Raw genomic sequence first — 17,712 nt, 5'->3', positions numbered from 1 at the left:
AGCCAAAAAAAGCCAGCCAAAAACACTGTTACCAAATAAATATGGAAAAGCATTGCTTGGAGAATAACCTGTGACTCTCCATGTTGTGTAAAGACAAAACCAAACAGATTTTCCACACTCGTTACAGAATATCCAGTCTAACACATAAAAGTTTTCCTTCCTGACATTTTTGAGCTTTTGTGGTCAGCAAGGTCAAAGCAAGCTTGTGAAATTGCAAGCAGCCTACTTATTGTTTGTCATGATGGTATTTTTTCACCTGACATAAGCTCCATTAATTTAAAGCCACATATTTGCAATTTATTATATAGAAGATGTTGGCTCCATGAAACATAGAATTTTATATGCAGAACTTATAAACCAATGCAAGAGGAAAAGAAAGAAGAATAACACACTGGAAAGCCCATAGGACAAAGTAACTTCCAGTTTTAACAAAATAGGACAGACTATTTGTCGCTAACAAGAATATTGCTTTCTTACGGGAACAGACAATTTTTCTTCTGGGAGGAAGCAGATTAAAAGGTTTATTAAGGCTCCCACACTGAACATCTACAGACACTTGTTTTAGGCAAATTAGGCCTGCTAATGGATATTAATGAGCTGTGTGGAAACTCTGTAACAAAATTATGTTCCCCAGTTAATCCACTGACTTTGAAGCTGATGTGATGGAGATGGACCTTCACTGGGATTTCTCTCTTTTATATTAAAATACAGTTAAACAGCCTACTGATGTATCAGTACCTATGAAGCACTCAGAAAACTAAACCGACTACATATTCTACTATGTAGTTTGGTTTCCAGTGGTTTGGGGTTTTTTTCTGTTACCAGGTTCATAATTAAATAAATAATAATAAAGTAGCATAATAAGTTAGCATGAACAAGACAAAGCAGCAAACTTAAAGCAAAATAGCTTAGGATTTCAAAAAACATTACTAAAGTATAACATCAGGGAGTAACACCAGTAGAAAATCTATCCTACCAGCAATATATTAGACACAGAGACATATACATAAATTAGGAGCATGTAAAATGGCTATACTTTTGCTTCAAGATACTGTGAGTATCACAAATTTTAATTGCTCCTCTATGGAACCCTGAGTGTCCCATAGGCATAGCAGGTCACACTTGCTACTCTGACAGGAAATACCTTATTGCTGATACATGACTGAAATATCATTCTGAACAGAGAAGAATTTTTGCTGTATCTCTGGGGAGTTACCTGAAATAACTTTTTTCCAACTTTTCCAATACCTGTTTCCTGACTCTTGCTCAAACTGTAATACAAAAAAACCAAGACTACATGCAGAGCCCTCTGCATCCCAAATCTAACAAAGGAGCGAGAAAACATTAACAAACTTCTAATAACAAAGGTCCAGAGTTTTACTCTGTGAATCTCAGAATATAAGAACACTTCATTAAAAAGCTCAAAGTTAATCATTATAATGGGCAACTTGTACTTCTCATCCTTCTAATTCAAATTTCACGCAGAAATGCAACTGGTCCCATTTCTGGCTTGCAGGATCCTCAGGAGCAGCACTGTTACGTGCTCATGTGTGCAAAGGCTAGCACAAGAGGACTTTAAAAATGAAAACAGTCTTCAAGAACAGCAGAACATTCAATTTGATTTTATGACTTATTATTGCACTGTGATAAACAATATTCATGGGTTTCAATAGTCAGAGTGAATTAGAAGCTACAGTGTGGGCGTATTGTTTGCTGCCTATTTTGTTGTTGCTGTGTTTGTTTTCTGAACCTGCTGTTTATTAACACTGATTAATTATCATGCAGCCAGCTTCTCATTCATGAGACATAGTACAGTTACACTGAATATAAATGTCTGTCCCCTCCCTCCTTGGGACAAAACTTTTAACAGGTTCCTGAAAACATAGCTGGAAAATCTGCATGAAGCTCATGACAGTCAGAAAAAGGTATCTGCATTTACACGAAGACCAAGCTACCTGAGAAAAACGGCAGCAGTGAACTATTGCTTCATTTGCATGGATCAATGTCCTCTCTTATTTTATTGTGCTTGGAGAATCCCACTGAGGCTGCACACATGGAGCTAGGAATGTGCCCTTGTCAAAAGACAAACTGGTTGAACTGTACTCTCAATAAATACGTGCTTCTCCCTGTGAAAAGACATGCTTTCTGATTTTATGGGCTCACTTTCAGAGTCCATCTGAAAACAGGCCAAGTCATGTTTCTCTGTGTTACATGGTGATATGATTAGCAATTATATTCCAATTTAGGACAAGGGCTTTGGATGAAAATGAAGGGAAAGAAAAGTGCACTGAAAATTCACAAGCTGTTCCTTAAAAGTACAAGGTCCACAAGTCTCATGTGCCTGTAATTTTCCAGTGGACTTGGATATGACAATATCCTCGTATCTTTTTTCAGCAGTAATATGCACAAAGAGAGTAGCTCAGTGGCAGGTGGGCTACTTATATTTTCTGGATGCAATGATGAATGGAAACTATAAAGACTCTGAGCAGAATGGCATGACAATAGTTTTAATGGCTTGTAATATCATCTGCTAGGGTCTGGTCAGGTCAAGTAATTTACAAACCAGAGAAACTAGGACAATAAAAATAAACAGCATAAAATCAGAAGACATTTTAGTATGAGTCATAGCTCATATTCAAGATATTTGAATATATATTTACATGTGGCAAAAGTACATGGGTAGTTTTGAGCACATCATGAATTTCAAAACACTGAAGGCTCAGTTTGAACTGCAGTTCTTGATAGCTAAGGAATCTCGTTATGGACACAGCCCAGAAGGAACACAGAACCGGTCATTTAGGCTAGAGAAGTCAAAACTGCCCTCATATGGTACAATCCACTAACGTCTTGTGCATACTATTGGCTACAACAGATATTGTGTCTTAAGTATGCAAATCCTGTGGGTCACCAAGAGCAAGAAAATTTTAACTTTTTCTGTAACATATAGCAAGTGAAGATTTCAGATAGAAAATAAAGAAGAAAAAACTGTCTTTCTACTTTGCTTTGTTCAGGAAAGGGAACCCTCCCTACATGCATTGCTGTCACCAGGGACTCCATCCCCTCCTACATTCTCTGTGACACTACTGGCTCCAGCTATGCACAGCAAGTGCAAGCTAAACCAGAGGTGGATTATCTTATCCAGACTGAGCTAATCTTAGGTAGGAAATGTGGTATCTACCAGAGCAAAGAAAACACCATCCTATAAATAAATGGAGAGGTTTGGCAGCTGAACGTTAGAAACACTGTTAGAGACAATATGACAGTCGCAAAACTTTGGTACTCCATCACTACAGCCATACCTGTCTTTTGGTCACAGTGCCATCCACAGGATCTATGTATTCAAAGCTGTCTGTTCTCTCCACGCTGTAGATATTGTTACCCACAGCAAACTGCTGATGGCTGAATGATTTGTCAGTGATCAAAGCTTCCAGGTCTCTCATTATGAAATACGCTGTTCTGGGTTCCAGTGCTTCATAATCAAACCTTGCACATATATGTAAAAAGTAGAACCAAGAAGTAAGTCCTCTACAGCTGAGAAAACAGTTCTGCTTACACAGAACTCAGTATACTCACAATTAGCAATTTAGTGCTTCCTTCAAAAATCAGAGGTGGACACTGAAGTACTGATGGCAAATTAAACCAGCACACACATGTAAGTTCTGTGCAATCTGACCATTATCTGTGTGAACCAGAGTTCCACTCTGGCCACCTGACTCTGAGTCAACAGAAATCATTTAGAAAATGCACTGTTTCTGAAGTAGCATAGAAAACGTCACCTATGCACAGCTAGCTTTCCAAGATTAAGGACACAATCAGTGCAGTGCACAACAGCCAAGTGAAATGGAGAAAACTTTGCTACAAGTTTTGAGGAACAGCTGTGTGCAAAAGACCTTACAGATATGTGAACTCCTCTGGATTAAATCTATTCTGAGTGAAAGAGAGAGGCAGAAGCTAAGATATAAATGACAGTTAGAATACACGCTTTTGAGACCTTAGTAAAAATGAGTAAGTGTTCAGATCTTTGGAGGAGTTCTCCTGAATTAAAAGTAGACATAGTCCCAGTTCTCACTAAAACACTGTCACATGGAAACAGATACAGAAACAAATGCAGGAGTAAATCTTGCTGGGATTTTGATTTTTTGTTCAACACCATGTAATGATCTATGCCTACAGATTCTACAAGTAATTCAAATATTTCTGCCATTCAGTATCAGAAAATTCAATTACTCATATACTAAAAGTGACATATAGATGCTGCCCCTTCAGTAAGTAAATAACTTCTGCTGCCAATTACTCATCAGAAAAAACCTGCCTACAGAACTGTGGCAATCTGTGGCAGGTTTTCATTCTGTGGACACAGCAAATGCACACCTAAATGCAGCTGAGCACAGCTGAAGAAGCCATGGTTGTAGCAGAATTGTCCTACTAACTGCGTTAAGTTCCTGTGCCTTTTCCTCATTTTTCTCACCTGCAGTAGTAGTGACGGCCAAATTTTGTCCAGTGATCCCTGACAATCTCCTCCACACTCTGCTTTCGAGCTGCTAGGATTGAAAGCCAAACTAGCACAGCCCAGAGTCCATCTTTCTCTCGAAGGTGATCAGACCCTAAAGAGACATACATAAAGCACATTATTTGGTATCACTGCAAGTCAGAAAAGAAGGTAAAGAGGCTGGGCAAATGTCTCATTTAACTTTGTATGTCACATAACAGTAAACAACAGTACTAACCTCAGCAACTCTGATATCTTCCAGACAGACAGCCAGAACTAATGTTTAAAAAGTGATTTATTTATATATGACAAAGCCTGTACTCCTAAGGTTAAATAAAAAGATGTACAAGCATTTGAATAGAAATGATAGTAGAAGGAGAACATTTTTAGTCATGATTCCTGCTCACTGACATACAGGGTGTTTTCACACCTCTGGTACTGTTTCCCAGAACTGGGCTAAGTATGCACACCCCTGGCGATGAACCAGAATGTTCTGAGTTATGTAAGTCAAGTTCAATAGCATCTCCTTATCTCTGCAGATGTTATTCTGTCAAGCTGCAGAGAAAAAAATTTCCCATTCCATGAAAAATGAAGATTTCCAGAATGTTCATGACCTCCCATGAGGATTAAAAAAAAAAAAGCCCCAAAAAATGTTTTGGGAAAAAACCCCCACCAAACCAACAAAAACCAAACAAACCAGAGAATAGCACTTTTTCCCCTTTCCCTATTTCTCCATTTCTCTCAGTGGTAAAGATGTTTGGATGCTCAGAACTAAATCCCTTCCTAGATTTATATTTATGAAGGGAGACATTGATCCAATAATGGAGACTAAGAACAATTTTGGAATACTCCACAGGATTTAGCACATACTCTCAGATATGGGAGGCACAACTTCAAGTCTATTATCTGAATTCAAAAGAGCACAGACTTGATCTTGCACTTCCCACATACAAAGCCAAAATGCCAACTTGGAGTAATAGGCTGGTCTGCAACAGATGTGTAACATACCTTAACCAGAAATATTTCTATGATGCTAAGCTCTGTGTGTTAAAATCGGAATGTATCAATCAGCAAAAACTTTCAATAAAATCAGTATTTCCTAACAAAAGACTGTTTCACAGGAAGGTTCTTAGTCATCTCAGCAAGTGCCCTCTCCTTTTGGATAACTCAGAAAAAGCTTTTGTGGCCATATGTATCTAACCCAGATTACCAAAAAATCACAAGGAAGCATGCATGAGAATTAACACAAAGTAAGATCTGAGACATCTGACACTCAGTAGATACTGATGACAATTACATAAGCTAATAGACTCAAGAAACTTGAAAAGACATCAAATATGTGGCCATTGGTCTGGCATAATAATACTAGATTTCGTTAAAGTTTGTTAGCTGCGATGTTTTTTTCTGTCTAGTCGCACATTATTGAAACCCTGAGTACAAAGCAAGTGCAGTAATTCACAAGTTTTGTTTCCTCCATGAATTACCTACTGATCAGGGAGGCAACCACTTGGACTATCTGTGCCCTTACAAGATACTTAGCAAAATCGTCCAGAGAGAAATCTTGACAGTCTTAAGTTGAAAACCTGTTTTATGAAATATCCTCCTTCCTCAAACACAAAAATCGTTTGGCAGCAAGAGTGCTTTGTAGTGCTGTGGTTTTACATAACAGCCTGCAAGGTCTACACAGTCATCTGTCAAAATGGCTGTGTTTTGCTACTGGCGGAGGACATGGTTCCCATAATATAAATTGATGCACTGAAGCTGTTAATCCTGTGAAAAACTGTCAACAGAAAATTAAAGACATATAAGGAAAACAGCAAGACGTGCAGAAAGCCACTGCGATTCCTAGGGTTCAGTCCTGATGTCCATCTTCCAGTCACTGCTGCTGCCTTGGACTTGCAATCCATCTTCTTAGGGAAGACCAACAGCCACAGCAGCAGCTGCTACTCATACAGATTTGCTAAGAGCCCATTGTTCTGGGCCTGCCAGCTCTGCCTCCCACTTAGTCTTCTTGTGTTATGTTCAACCCTGGGGGTGTAGACCTCCAACACCCTGAACCTAGCATTAAGCAAGTTAACTACCACAGAGTTAACTAAACGTAAATCACTATTTCAGCACAATATCAGAGTTGTATAGGAATGATTACTGAAGACTTGTGAAGAGGAAAAATACTTACATGAAGAATATGTTTGTGTCTATGAGCTAGGAAATGCATAAAACAAGGACACTGAATACTGTAGATGGATTTAAGAGCTGAGACAGATGGTAACGTTCCTTTGCATTTGCAAAGTAGCCGTCATGATAGTAAGAATACTTCCTTTCTGCCACTTTTTATCTGCCTTGATCTGTAATCCGTGAGCTCTCTGCCACAAGGGCAGTCTCCTACTACAATGGCCAGAGCTACAGGCTGGTCCTCGAGGAGCCACTATAGGAAGGAAGACCAACAGCCCACTCTGTTTCCTGCTCCAGAGTCCTGGGTGCCATGAAAGCATGGAGCGCCAACTAATCAGAAGAAAAAGGGCAGGGTTATTTATGAGCTCTCACACCTTTGCAAATAGCTTCAGATAAGAAAGGAAAACGAATGTCCCTCCACAGGAAGTCAGCCCTTTGGGCGATCGGGTCCTCACCTTGTCTGCTCCCTTGTTGCGATAACGTGCTAGACCAGCTGAAGGATGCCTTCCTTCCACAGAAACACCAGCAACATGGCCTACAGATAATAAAGTCAGCTTACTCGTAGGCAAAGCAGACGGCGTGGTCACGATCATTGTTACTGTAGCCAAGGGTCTGTTCCCAGATAATGGTGCAGGTTTCTGCCACCGCCACCGAAAGAGAGGCCTAAAATAGAGCTGTCACTTCCCACCAGCGTCCATCGTTCCTCTGGTAGCAGCAGGAGAAGGCATCAGGTCACCACAGGGGCTGGGGGCTCCCCAGGGACTGGGAGCACCGGGGGCTCCCCCAGGGTGGCAGGGCAGGGCCTGGCAGCCAGGGCCCCCCCCCCCCCAACCGCCCCAGCCAGGAGCCACCAGGGCAACCCCAGCCCCGGGGAATCGGGCACCTCTGTGGGGACAGGGATGGGCTGAGGCCAGGCCAGGATGTGGGGCCGTGGGTAGGCCTAGCTCAGGGGGCCCATGGCGGGGCAGGGCAGGCCTGTGGGGAGCTGGAGACAGGCCCTGCTGCAGCGTCGCTGGGGCAGGGGCTGACGGCCCCCAGGGCTGACATGGGCAGGGTGGGGGAGCCCCAGGGGGCTGGGTGAGGCCCTGGCAACAGCAAGCTCACCCCAGCATGGCTGTTCTTGTCCTTCTTAACCTGCTTGCCTCTTCTTTCAGCCATGCATCCTTAGCACTGAAAAATCCAATTTCATCTAAGAAGTCATCTCTTCTGCTGATATTATCAGCAACCTAAATGGCTTAAGAGTCTCAACAGACACCAGCAAGAAGTGGAGACATGGTACTGAGCTAAACGCCTCAGCAATTTGTTCAAATGTAAACGATCATTTATTCTCCTGCTGTGTAACACTCTGCAGATTGCAGGCCAACAAATCCTACAGTGAAAGGCACAGCATTCATTCAGCAAAATGATCTATACATCATGACATCTGTGCAACAGTCTGAACACCAAAGAAGAGAGGAGTTTTGATTTAACAAACACTTCGAGTATGTTTCATTGAACCAAAATGGTGCAGTGAAACACGGACAGAAGAATTTCTGGAAAGCTCTCTGTTGTGCTCTAAGCCTTGCTCTGGCATGCCTTAAGCTCATAAATCTATATGAAGAGGGATGAGTGTATACACTTATTCTTCTGATCCATTCAGCAGCTTTGGCATGTGCTGTGTCTTTGTGTGTCCTTCAGGAGGGCATACAGTTTTTTGCTTCCCTGGAAAGAGAAAGCATTGGAAGAAAGTAATCCAGAGGCAAAAGCCTGGATGGAAAAGTTGGAAACAACCCAACTGTTCCAGAATCAAAAGTCACTGATTAAAAACGCTAGCCTGATGGGAGTGCAAGTACAATAACCCTGTGTGCCCAAGAAGTGTCTCACTATGACACTCTTAATAGGTAGAAAACTGACAACTGGGATTTCTCAGAACTTGTTTATTCCACCTATTTCACCAGCATATCCGTCCACTGGGTTACAATATGCACATATGTTGTTCCATTTACTGCCCTTCTTTCTTTTAGCAAACTAAAATTTATTACTGCAACTCTGTTAGTCAACTCTGGTTTTCACCTGCTGTCTCTCTCTCACTTATTCCTACTGCCCAGCTGACATGGTAGAAACTCTAGGGAGGGAGCGCATTCTGCTGCCTCAGTTCAGCTCACACCATTCTTCTTCACTTTATAGATCCAGTATCTGCTGTTGTGGATCCGCAGAGGCAGAGCTGCCCTGTGCAAAGTAAAAGGTGCCTTGCAACTACATATTCCTGAGATTGCAATACTAATAGTCCTCCTGGCTTGCTGAGGGCTCTCAGCAATCTCAGAATAATTCTCAGTGATACTTTTAATTGAAACATCCAAGGCATTAATGAATTCCAGACTAAGGAGCTGAAGCAGAAAGAGTCAACAGAACAGAGGAGTCAACAAATATTTTGCTGATTATCCCATTATATTTAATTTGCCATTAGTAAGGGAAATTATAATAACTGCATCTACTTCGACAATTTATTTTTAAGTTAATTTGTAAGGTATTTCTGCATATAACAGTAGCAAAAGTATTTTTTATTACTGTAACAGTCAATTGCTATGGCCGGACTCAGAGTAAACAATCTGGGAAAAACTCAGAGCATGTTCCCATTCATAAAGAAATACTCCACTTAAACAGGCATAAACTGAAGTAAAGTCTTGAGAGGCAATAGTCTGAGAAAAGTAAGATCATGCAAAAATGTTTATACTATACTTTTTCTGGTATTGGAAATCTGTTGGACATGCATGCTGTCTTTTACATGTCTAACGTATTCTGTATCTGAGATTTCCAATTCTGATAGAGACAGTGAGGCCTGAGAGTCATATGCATGAAGAAAATGTCATTGCTTTTCCTTAAATTAGTCATCTCTGCCTAGGATATTGCATTCTGTAAATGTGATTGTAAAACAAAAATCTGACTAAAGCGAGTATACATTTTGTTTGCACATGCTTTGAATCTTATGAATTTATCATCCAGCAATCTGATACTTGACGATATTTTAGCCAAATGGAGATTTAGGGGCATTCTGATCTGTTCCTTCATTCAAGTTATTGAGATTATTTTAGATTTGTGTTACTGTAACAGATACCACCAAACAGCTCTTTTAAGGCTTTCATTCATTTCAGCAGCAGCACATTTTTACATTCTCCACTAGTTCTTCTTCTACATAGTCTTGCAGGAGAAGGCGGCTGATGTTAATAGCATCTGGAAATTCAGAGATGAAGCATGCAAATTTATGAAAGATGTAGCAATTACTGAAGTGGCTTAAACTGCAGAAAGATAAATCAGCCACACAGCCCTCCTAATCCTGATTAATAGTTCACTGATGAAATTTAGAAACTAATTGCTGCTGCTGACGCCCTTCTCTGAACTGTGTCCTGGGCATTAGTCATAGAACCAGAAAGCTACTAACCTCATCTGACAAGCTCCCCACACTGCTACAAAAATGGAATAAGTTTTTAAAGCACTGGTTGAGCTCCAAGATCAGCTGCCAGAAAACAAGTCTGGGAAACACAGTCCTATGGGATGTTTTCAAAATCTTTTGTCCTTTTATAGCAGAAAATTTGCTTTTATTTACTTGCCAGAGCAAAATGCCTTATGTTATAAAGCCAGGGCTCAGTATTATTCGGAAATTCCAGCTGGGGTGGACTACCTGAGTACATGTGCAACTGGTCTCCAGCGCTGTTTGGCTAGTTTGACAATAGAATGTGGATCTGTGAAACCGCATTCTCTTGCACAGAACAGCAAGTTTCCAACTCTGATCAGCTCTATGGTACATTTCCTTAAATATTCCATGCTGAAAGCTAAAGAGGTGCCAAGTTTCAGTTCCCTAAATAGATATGATTGAGGGGAAAAATTGATTCAAATGCCCAATACTGGCAGAAACTTGTGAGGGTCATGCAGCTTCGGACATTACTAAAAGATTCGCAATAAGGTAAATATTTATTCCTAAAAACAGCTCGCATCGCTGAAGTATTGGTCATCTACAGACAAGACTGCATTTTACAAATAAACCTGCTGGCATATGAGATATTTTCAGACAGCTGCACTGAATTGAAAGATGATAAGTAAACTGAGGCAGGGAGAAAAACAAACTTTAGGCATCGCAGTCATTGCATAATTGCCCCGTAGGAACCGTCATGATTCATTTACACAACAACTACACATGCACTGAGGAATTTAAACCCAGTGCTCAAGTTGTTTGGATGCCCATGGGATTGAATCTTGAGGGTTCAGTTTAGCCTTTAGATGGCATTGACTTAAATGGGAGGTCAGGAGGCTTTCTGCACTGAAGTGTTGCAGGTACAACAAAGCTCTTCTGACCAGAACGTGCTGTGATGCACAGGTTAAATATGGCTGTAGAGCAGCTCCCCATGCTAGACAGGAGTATGTTGTTCAAGCACCTTTAGAATTCACAAGAGACAGAATTTATCAGGAATCTCAAGAAATAATGACAGGATAGGAGACCCAGATTAAGACAGGAACACAGAGAGTGCTAGGAATGCAGACACTCGTCTGAGGTCGGGAGACAGGAGCTGCAAAATTGGCAGAGAGGCTATAGTACAAAATGCAATTGTTTTGGGCCCTACAGAAGGAAACAAGCAAAGGAAAAAAGTAAAGTGTAAGAACAGAGAGAAGTTAGAGGAATTACCTTGCCTACCCAGAAGAACAAACTCCAGAGGCCCTTCCTTGACATCTATGAGACACCTGTTTCTTCTTCCCAAATTCAACAATCATCTGACTCTCAAGGTAATAAAGTTAGGCCAATACAGATCACAGTGCCCTATGTTTCAGTAGATCAAGCCCTGAAACCACCTCTCTTGATTCCTATATAACTGATCTGCAGGGCTAAAGTCCACCAATGCTTGGGACTGCCTTCTCAGCAAGACCTGAACATGCCTTTTCAATGGGCCAGGGAAATTTGATGTTTGGCTTTTTTTATAACTGCACCATAAAATTTTAATGACAACTCTCCTCAAAGGAGACAAGGCTTCTACTAAGCAACCAAAGGTTCTTCCCTTCTCCCTGAGACAGAAAGCATCTGCAAGAGTTGTACTCAGCATCACCAGATGAGGAAGGTCTAGGAGCCTTACTTCCCAAGCAGAAACAGGCCTGAGGAAGCGGTTTCTCATGGCATATGGCACATAGAGGCCACCCCTGTTGGCTTTACATACCTCTACTGATAAAACTGCATGAACCAGGAGATGCTGCACTCTGCAGGCTAAGGTACCCAGATGTACTTCAATCTACAGGAATTTGCCATCAAACTCCTACAAGCTCCTTCCAGTCAAAACCCACACTTCCCTTTCTTCAGCGTGAAGATGAAGGCAGGAGTTTTTTCCAAATTATTTGGGTGCTAATGAGGTCATGCTGATGTCTCAAGACCCAACCAAGTTTCATGGAAATATCTGGGTTTCGATGAGCAGGAGGAATTTCAATATTTAGAGGGAAGGGGTACAGAACTGGCCTGGTGAAAAAGCATCAAAAAGCAGTGAGAGTTGAAAACTCGCCAGTCTAGACCTCTCATGGGCAAATGGAGACACAGTCTAACAACACACCACAACAAATGGCAGTACATTCTGAAAGATACAAGATCTTCCTGCCCCACTGTCCAAGTTAAAACTCACTCAATGACCTTGCAGACCACCCTTCGAAAATATCTATTCAAAAGATACACTGAAGGCAATACAAATCTGTGCCAGTCACAGCAATTAAGCCAAGGCATCCAGGTTGCTAATCATGGGACATTGGTTCCCATTCACAACAGAAAGAAAATAAACATCCATTTAAATTCTCTTAATTCTTACAGATAGACACCCAAAGAAATCTAACACATTTTTGTTTCTTCCATCATAGTCCATTCAGGTACTTAGAGAGTTAATGACAGGCTAACACATAAAGTGGTATGTCTATGGCTTAAAGGTATCCTCATTTTTTAAAAAGCAGCATTTTGCTCTAATTGACTTTAACCAACAGACTTAATACTCTACTTAACTCAATCAAAGCAAAATGAAATTTGTAACCAAGTTATACTGCATGATAAATTATTTTCTATGAAAAGCTGTAGCCAATTAATTATACACCAAAATAAAGAACTCCATGGAACTCACATCAAAATATAGAATAAATTATTAGCCAGGCAAATGGTTAAGTTATTCTGATATGTGCTCATTCAAAAACAGTTTTAACATAAATCTACTAATAAATAAAAAGAAGAAAGAATTTCTGTGCCACAGTGCAGGAAAGAAAAAAAGAATCACTGTGAAATTTATTCAATTTCTCTCATAAACCAAAACCACATTTGTGCAGATTTACAGACTACATATTTTAATTGTTTGCTCTAATGCTTCCTGTTAGTACTGAATTCATGAGGGCTCAAATTTACCTTTCATTCTGCATTCTATTGTGTGACTCGTTCTTGGGACAGATAAGGGAGAAATACTTAGGGAAAACACAGATGCCAACATGTAACTGAGTTTCTTCTAATGATTATTCTATCTGAGTTTTGGTGATTGTCATGTTCCAAAAAAGGACACCTGCAACAGGTTTGATTAGATATACCATTACAGATACCAATCCTCACACTTTGTACACCGAATCACATTAGGAAAAACCATGTGGTTTTTCCACACAGGCAAAATCCCTCCAAATGCTGTTGCAGTTTGTGAAACGAGTATTACAGTAGAACCAGTGAGATCTTTCTGCATTATGTTCAAGTCGGAAGAGAGTGCCAGGCACTTCCAAAAGGTGTCTGGGCAGTGATAAGATTGCCTATGGATTGTGAATGTCCATCTTCCACATTTTTCGTACCTCAGGGTACTGGACACCAGAGTTGCAAGAAGACCCTCGAAGTGTGAATAACTGACAGTTCTCTGTTCCAGCACAAGGCAACATTAATTTGCTGATTCTTTTGGCTTTGACTTGAGGCACCCAAGAAAATTAAAAGTTGTCATTAAAAGTATGTGGAAACTTTTGATTACATATTACTTACCAGTGCCAAAGCTTTCCTCCCCACAAAGTGAGCAACGTCCAGAGTCCATGAGATTGGAAAAATATCTCCATCCTGTTGGTGTCTCATACACAGGAATCTTCATTACTTTTGCCACTCTGGAAAAGACACAATAAAACATCACACAATTAATACATTGCTTTTTTTTACATATGACCTGGGCTGTAAGTAAAACAAAAACAACAGAACAGATCAACAATACCATTCAAAACCAATCCTCTGATTGTCTCTGAACCTGACTTCACAGGTATGTTTATACACCAACGGTATTATTTTGGAAAATGTAGGCCCTCAGCTCAATAGCCTTTACCAGTATCTTTCTGAACAAGAAACAGCTATATCCAGAGATACACTCTTTTGTTATACTAATATTTTAATGAAAGTTAAATCATTATGTTGAAGTATCTTCCTTTACAAAACACAGGTGGCCAACACCAATATGCTTGAAAGACACTTTACTTCTGCTCATGTGTTCAAAGCCAACACAATACAGAAATGTTTCCATGATGCAGCACCTCCTCTAAAAAAGCTTTCCTAGTCTCAGCCTGAGTCTGAACTTACTTTCCTGTCTCTTCTGATGCACCTACAGGAAATAGTCCCACTAGCTGGCTGACCTGCCAGTACTTTCAAAAATGAAAATAAACCACCATATAAGCTAGATGTTCTTTCCCCTTCCCAGGTTGTTAACTGGTAATTATTCCTGTTATGAACTACAATGAAAAAATCCTTTCTTGGACTAAAAAACAAGAAGGAAAAAAAAAAAAATCCTCTAAGGAACCCACTACCAAGCTGGGACTTATGCAGAATGAATATTACCATTCTTCTTGTTTTTAATTATATTTGCTTGTTTTCATTGTGTGCCTAGGATTTTCAGAGCCAACTGTTTTTTAATATGAAAAATAAGTCTTGAGATATAGTTAAGCAATCTGACTGACTACGAAGGACCTTACAATCTCCCCGGGACTGCTACAGCAATAACACCTAACAAATATTTTGTAAATTCCACCCCCACAGAAGAATACTTGACATGAGACAATTTACGTAATTTGAACTGCAGTCAAGCCCACACAAAGCAGATCAATCAAGGCAGGATTCAATGCGCTTAACACAATCCACCTAGAAGTTAGGTGTCAAAGCAAAAGGAGTCATCTCTCTGACCAACAGAGAGACATCTGTTTTCAAACGCTCCATCACTGTGTCTTAAAGGAGACATGTAAGGTAGATGGGATGAACTGTCCAAATGTGCAAATACTGACCCTTTCAAAACGTGGTACATAAATGTACCTAAATAACAGTTCAGCCCTTAAGTATTCTTGCTGAAATCTAAATTGCTAATCAGCACTAGTATTAAGTCTTCAAATCCATTTTTTTGTTTTTCCAATGTAATAAATATCCATTGCTATCTAAGTCTCCTCCTAGTCAGCCTAGGTGTTCATTTTCGTACTTTTACCTGGAGTGGGTTTTTTAATTGAGACAGAGTAAGAATTGCTGATACTTATTTGAAAAGAGCTAAAGAGGTACCTGGGAAAAAAGTATGATCAAAATATTTAATCCTAAACTCAGTTTTCATGTCTCTAGTTTACAGGCAGAGGCAAGCGTATACTTCCTTGTATTTATACAGCACTAGCTATATTATTGGCCCTTAGAAATGCTGCTGTGTAATGGAGGTTATACAGTGCACAGCTGAACAGGTTTCTGGCTGGCTCTGCAAAAAATCGAGAACATAATAGGATTTAACCTCTGTGTGACAATAACTGCAGACTGGGAACAGGACCGTACTGCCAAAAACCAGAAAACAATCAACCAGAAAACAATGGCTAACATGCTAGAAGAGCAAAACCACTTCTCTTGAGGTTGCCTAACAATACAGCAGGAATATTTCTGCTTGCAGAAATGTCCCCATATCCTGGTATGGGGTTTTGGAGAAGGAAATCCGTTCCCTTTCACTTTTCTGTATTCCTCTACTCTGGGGACAAGCAGCCTTGGTTGGACCCATCTTGACCATCACCAAAGGCTTCCAGGGGTTGTAATGGTTTTCAAAGATTTCTATGTACTAGGCTAGTACTGGAAATACAGATGCTGATTCTGTTGGCAATAGGCTTACTTTAAACTAAGCCTTTCAAACAAACAAACAAAACACAATATACATATAAACATATACATACAAAGTTTATAGTGAAATATGACAGATGATTCCTTGCCCTTGTATTTTCTTGTTCTTGATTCTTAAGACTATTTAACAGAACAAATAAGTAGAAGCATACTGAAAATTAAGCATACTCTTTCTCTATTGCCATTTTACTGAACTAAAGAATCGTCACTGGAAATCTCAATAAATGCAGAATGTGCCTTTATACAACCTATAGACATTCAAGGTGAATGCTTGCCCCAGGAAACATGAGAGGGGTTCCCACAGTTAGATGCAAAAAATTCTCGAAGTTTCAGACTCAGAGAAGTAACGTGCTGCATCAGATCAAACAAATAACACCACAACTACAGGAAAATACCTTCAGAGGAAGGAAACTAATATTCTGTAACTGGGAAATTACTAGATCTTCAAAGCCAGGGAAAACAGAGATTAAACATGGGAAGGGATTTTTAATGCTCCTACATTTACATCTTTCTAAACAAGAAATATTACTAGTATGACTTCAGTGCAGAGAAAAAAAAAAAAAAAAAAAAAAAAAAAAGGCACCTTAATTTACCAAAACTTTTTTTTCACTTTATATTCACCAGACTGCTTTCTTGCAGACAAAATGACAAAATCAGAGGTTTTAGTCACTGCTACACCAAGTAGGCAGATTTTTTATAAATTTTTTTTAAAGTACCAGCTCAGACAAAAGGGTAGCATCCCTTTTAGACCAGAATTCAGAAATTAGTTTCTATGTACTGCTAAGGATTCCGAGCATTACGTAGTGCAGCATATGACTTCATGACAAGCTTGAAAGATACTAAGAAAATATTTTATTCTGCTAAGCAAATAAATGCTTAGGATGAGGGTTTCTGGAACTTGTAATTCTGCACGAACAACTGCTGGTGAGTCATGGTAAAGGTTTTTATCTGTAACAAATCACAGATCCATTAATTACAATCTATGATGTTTTTAGCAATGTACCTTTACAGAACAGTTCAAACAAATCTATATATATACACAGCTTTTTAAGTTTCTATTCCTTCTGTACATTTACACCAAAGTCCCTAAATTTGGGGAGTTAGCAATGGAAAGTCAAGTGGTTACCATAAAGATTTTGTTGTCTATATGAGATCTCTTGGTCAGACAGGATACTACTTCTCTCAGAAAGTGAATTTTGGAACCGGTGTTGCAAAATGCTTCTATCTTGCAGAGGTCTCACTCATCAGAGGAAATTTTGTATGTCCTTAAATATATGTATAATGCATCATCATCAGGACACTGATGCAGTAGTGCTCCTGTAAGCGCAATATCTGTCTCTGAGTGAAGGTGTTAGATGTCAAAAGGCCTGACTTGACAGATGGAATATACTACCAAAGCAATTTGAAATAAAAGCTGGAAAAAAATATGCCATATGAATAGGTTTGTTTTCCTAGTCTATTTCAAGTAAAGGCATTCTATTTATGTCTAACCACACAGTTGATATATACCTGTGTTTATACATTCCATGAATATGAACTAGGTAGAAGGAATACAACAAACTGTGGATATTCTGGTCCTTGTCACCTCAGACATTTAATGGGACTGACTTCAAACAGTATTCTTGCTTGCCTTCTTTCAGTGTAACTGCTCACTAAATCAATGAGATTACACAATAAAGTTTCTTCTGTCTGTGTGTAGCACTAATTAGCTCTTGCTAGACTGGGAAATGGGGTATTTACACTAGGACCTAAACTGAAGGGCAGTCACCTTAGTTATTCTGCCCGTATCAGAGCTAAGGGTATTTATGTTCCCAGTATGCTGAAAAACTAATTAAGGAGGGGAAAAAAAATCAGAGTGGACTGCACTTTTTTCAATTACAAACATTATTTAGAATGATATTTTTTTAATTTAAAAAAAGCAGGA

The 17,712-nt window shown here is 39.6% G+C and overlaps 1 protein-coding gene across 1 annotated transcript in view; it reads right to left on the bottom strand.

Moving 5' to 3' along the window:
* The window catches only part of PGM5 (phosphoglucomutase 5), a 77,011-nt gene that overhangs the window by 16,583 nt on the left and 42,716 nt on the right, over positions 1-17,712 (bottom strand). Inside the window, exons 7-9 of the mRNA XM_049794523.1 lie at positions 13,659-13,774; positions 4,469-4,604; positions 3,300-3,483 (exon numbers count right to left, since the gene is read on the bottom strand). Of these exons, the coding sequence (XP_049650480.1) occupies positions 3,300-3,483; positions 4,469-4,604; positions 13,659-13,774 (436 nt within the window). The remainder of the gene's footprint in view (positions 1-3,299; positions 3,484-4,468; positions 4,605-13,658; positions 13,775-17,712) is intronic.

The sequence above is a fragment of the Accipiter gentilis genome, chromosome Z (genome assembly GCF_929443795.1).
Source record: "Accipiter gentilis chromosome Z, bAccGen1.1, whole genome shotgun sequence".
Taxonomy (NCBI): Eukaryota; Metazoa; Chordata; class Aves; order Accipitriformes; family Accipitridae; genus Astur; species Astur gentilis.
The sequence above is the reverse complement of the archived record's forward strand: the minus strand, read 5'-3'. Positions and strand labels throughout refer to the sequence as shown.